Genomic DNA, 3,645 nt, shown 5'->3' with positions numbered 1-3,645 from the left:
ATAATGAATTAATTTTATATTTTTATTGCGTCTTGTATACGAGCACTGGAATTCAAATAAATAAAATGAATTGGTTTGATGACATCTTACCGTTCTTTCACAGTTTTGTCAATTAATATTTTTATCATCTAAGACTGGTTTTAAGAAGATATCTTTTAAGAAGTAGACCTAGCTTAAACGAAATAGGTAGGGTCAATGCCTTCCTCTAATATACAATTTTTTTTTTTATTTAAAAAAAAATTTTACAATTCCACAGTATTTTATTGATATTACAGTAAAAACTACGTGAACAATGAAACGAAGACTCCTACTTATATTGATTATATGTGCTTTTTATACACTGGGAACAGAAATTACAAGAACCGGGAGTTGTCCTAAGCCACCAACTTTAAAACCGGTAGAAAATTTTTCGTTAAGTGAGTTAGAGGGGCGCTATGCAGCTTTGGCATTTTATTCGCAAGTACCTTCACTTGGCTTAGTAGAATCGTGTTACCGAATGATTTTCACACAAATTAACGACAATCGTACATATGTTGAAGCTAGATGGAAACCAGCTTTATTATATATTGGAATTCCATTGCAAACTAGATATTACTTGGAGCAAACATCTGATAATGGTACATTTGATATGTTAGACGGTGAGTAAAACTTTTCATATATATATTTTTCTATACAATATGCAATTTTCTTAAATATTGTATGAAAAAACATCACTCCTGAACTTAAAACACAGATCTCTCGCTATCTTGGCAAAGCGATTTAAAACACAATGCAGATTATAAAAAAATTTGATTTATGTTGATAATTGCAGGTATTTTACAACTTTATAGAGGCGAAGCGTACATTTTATCAAATAATGAAAATATAACAGTAATGTATACATGTCGTTATACTGAAGGACTTATACCATTGTACTCACGTAAGTTATGAAATTTTATGTTTTAACATGCTTTTAATTTACTTTCTTCGAATATCTCTGGCTAAGATAAATTATTTTACAAACTTTTAATTAACTCAGATTAAAAATTTGCCAAAAAGTTAATTGTAAGGTAGAAGCTTTTATTGCACTAAATAATTAAACTATATGCATCGCATGAGGCACCTATGTATGATATTTATATGAATCAACGCTTGAGTCGTTAAGCTAATTAGTACCACGAATAAAAACAAGAAAATTTTAAGTTAAAAATTTAAGTATAGGCTATGCTATTAGAATTCAAAAGAAAATTTTATCCGACTGTCAAAGCGTGGTATGTTTTTTGCGCGTATCTTGAATGTATGTATGTATATTTGTTTGTAAATTTATTTATTACCTCGAATCTTTCAAACGGTTCGATAGATTTCGACAACATCGGATTTTTAGCAATCCGTTAATAAAAAAACTATCCAAACCTATTGAGTAGGGTATCAAAATAAAAGAATTTAAAGGGAATTCCAAAAATATATACCAGTTATATGTTTATTTTTAAAAACAAATAATAAATTGGTTTAATTGATCTTAATAAAGCATAATAAGACGGTTTTTTTTAGTACCGGGACACTCATTATTTTATTTCTTTTATTATAATTTAGGTACTTTTAATAAAACTGCAATTTTGTACTTAAAGGATTTTTTCATTTTAAAATTTTGTTTAACTTGCTATTTTTATGATTTATTGTGAGGAGGTTATAAAAACAACCATAGAAAAATTGAAAGTTTAAGCTTCCTTGAAGAGAATATTAACAGCTTCCCAATTTTTTCTGTGTCCATTCCAGTCAATTGTCTCTGTAAATGTTGATTTAAGATATACCGTACTATTATTAACTAACCTAGATATGTTTATTATTTTCAGAGGATGTACTTGTCTTATCACAAAATACAGTTTATGCACCAGATGATCAAGAAGCTGTCAAAGCAGTTCTTAAAGATAATGAATTAGACTATGGATTTCTCCGGAATGTAGAACAAGGTCGAGAAGAATGCACGCAAATTTTAAAACTTGATTAAACAAATTTTTTTTTTTTATATTTATTTTTCTTTTTTTGTAATCAATTCTTAAATTTTAATTAAAACAAATAATTAATAGTTATATAACACCAGAAAAATGTATTAATGTTAATGGAATAAAGTAAAAAAAAAAGAAGAAATAACATAAAATGTTTTTCAATATTGATTTACATAAAAGTATTATATTTCATCTTTTGTACAATGATATAATCTAAATAATCTTGTCTCATTTTCATAAGAGATCATAAAACCCCTTCAGAGATTAAAAATAATTAAAACATTGAATATGGAAAAATAATTTGTTTGAATGGAATATCAATGTGGAACAGACAGATTGATAAGCTGCTTGTATTATGTTTGATGTTTCACGGACATCACGGAGATTCCTACCTCTATATACATGGTAACAGAAGGTAACAACATGGTAACATGGTAACTCAAAAATTTTTAAAGAAGGCTCAATACATAAAGCTGTTCTACCCTTTGATCTTCATTCAAATACAAGTACGTCTCGTTACCTAACCCAGCTGAATTTACGTTCGATCTCAGCCTTTGAAATTTGAAAATGCGGTAGTACGAATACACATATATTCATGAAACAACTTTATCTTTGCCTTTAATTAACAAATTTAAATTTCTGAAGGTGTAAGGGATCTCGATATTTAACGTAATATTTTACTAAAATCATTAAAATGGAAGTTCAAGGCATAAAATTAATCAATCAAGTTTTGTTCGATTGCTGTGAATAAAATACGAACATCTTTTTATTCAAGGAAAATTTTTGAGAATTTCATGTTTTTAAATTTGAGATTTGTGCAACCAAAGTACTCGAATTCCTCTCCGCAATATGAGCCCCGACCGTAGCAACTAAGCTGAATTCTAGAATTCTAAGATATGGGTCCATTGAATAACTTCACTAAATTTTCGCTATATTACTTAAAAATTCAAAATGGCTCTTATATTTGCTACCATCAGTACTATTTTTTAACCCCTGGCCTAAAAAAAGAGTTGTTATAAGATTGACCGCTCTGTCTGTGTATCTGTCTGTCTGTGGCATCGTATTGGTTTGAAAGGTAATAACCTTGCAATTAATTTAATGGAAAGAGTTCTTAGCTATGTTTCAAGTGCAAGTCTAGGGTTCGGTACTCGAAAAATCAAAAATTGGCGATGATTTTCAAAATCGGCTCGCCTTAGAAAAGGCTTTAAGGAAAAAGATAATGTAATGGAAAGTGTTCTTAGATATGTTTCAAGTGCGAGTTTAGGGTTCCGTACGCGAAAAATTTGTAGGGGATTTTTTAAATTTTGTAAATTTCACTTGTGTTAAGGGGCAGCGTAGAATTTGTACATGTACTGAGGTTGTGTGGCGTTCTCCAAAGTCTTTTTTATGTTTTAACTAGTTTCAATTCGAATTGGATTAAATAAAATTATGTTACGCTTTATTTTACAAAATATTTTTAATATGCATCAATAATAGTGGGTAGAGAATATTTTCATTATATACTGTAAAGCTTAAGTCAATGTGATCGGTTTACACAGCTTTGAAACTTGCGAGAATGTAATTTTTTTTCATTATTATATTTAAAACTGTAGATTTTATTCCCTCTTAAACCTATCTCTCATTATAAACGATGAAATATGGTTTTCCGTAGAATTTTCTC

General features: G+C 28.8%; 1 protein-coding gene across 1 annotated transcript; it reads left to right on the top strand.

Moving 5' to 3' along the window:
- The first annotated feature begins 496 nt into the window (after positions 1-496).
- LOC123295929 lies at positions 497-1,987 on the top strand. Its single transcript, XM_044877391.1, has 3 exons — positions 497-638; positions 812-919; positions 1,833-1,987. The coding sequence occupies exons 1-3, from the start codon at positions 497-499 to the stop codon at positions 1,985-1,987; spliced, it is 405 nt and encodes a 134-aa protein (XP_044733326.1).
- The last annotated feature ends 1,658 nt before the right edge of the window (positions 1,988-3,645 follow it).

Source organism: Chrysoperla carnea, chromosome 3, assembly GCF_905475395.1.
Source record: "Chrysoperla carnea chromosome 3, inChrCarn1.1, whole genome shotgun sequence".
NCBI classification, from domain to species: domain Eukaryota; kingdom Metazoa; phylum Arthropoda; class Insecta; order Neuroptera; family Chrysopidae; genus Chrysoperla; species Chrysoperla carnea.
Note: the sequence above shows the minus strand (reverse complement) of the source record. Positions and strands in the feature narration are given on the sequence as shown.

Bases quoted from the DNA above. Each gene is read 5' to 3' on its own strand.
- LOC123295929 (XM_044877391.1), top strand. From the start codon at position 497: ATGATTTTCACACAAATTAACGACAATCGTACATATGTTGAAGCTAGA. The intron at 639-811 runs GTGAGTAAAACT...TGATAATTGCAG, and splicing joins TACATTTGATATGTTAGACG to GTATTTTACAACTTTATAGA. The intron at 920-1,832 runs GTAAGTTATGAA...TATTATTTTCAG, and splicing joins ACTTATACCATTGTACTCAC to AGGATGTACTTGTCTTATCA.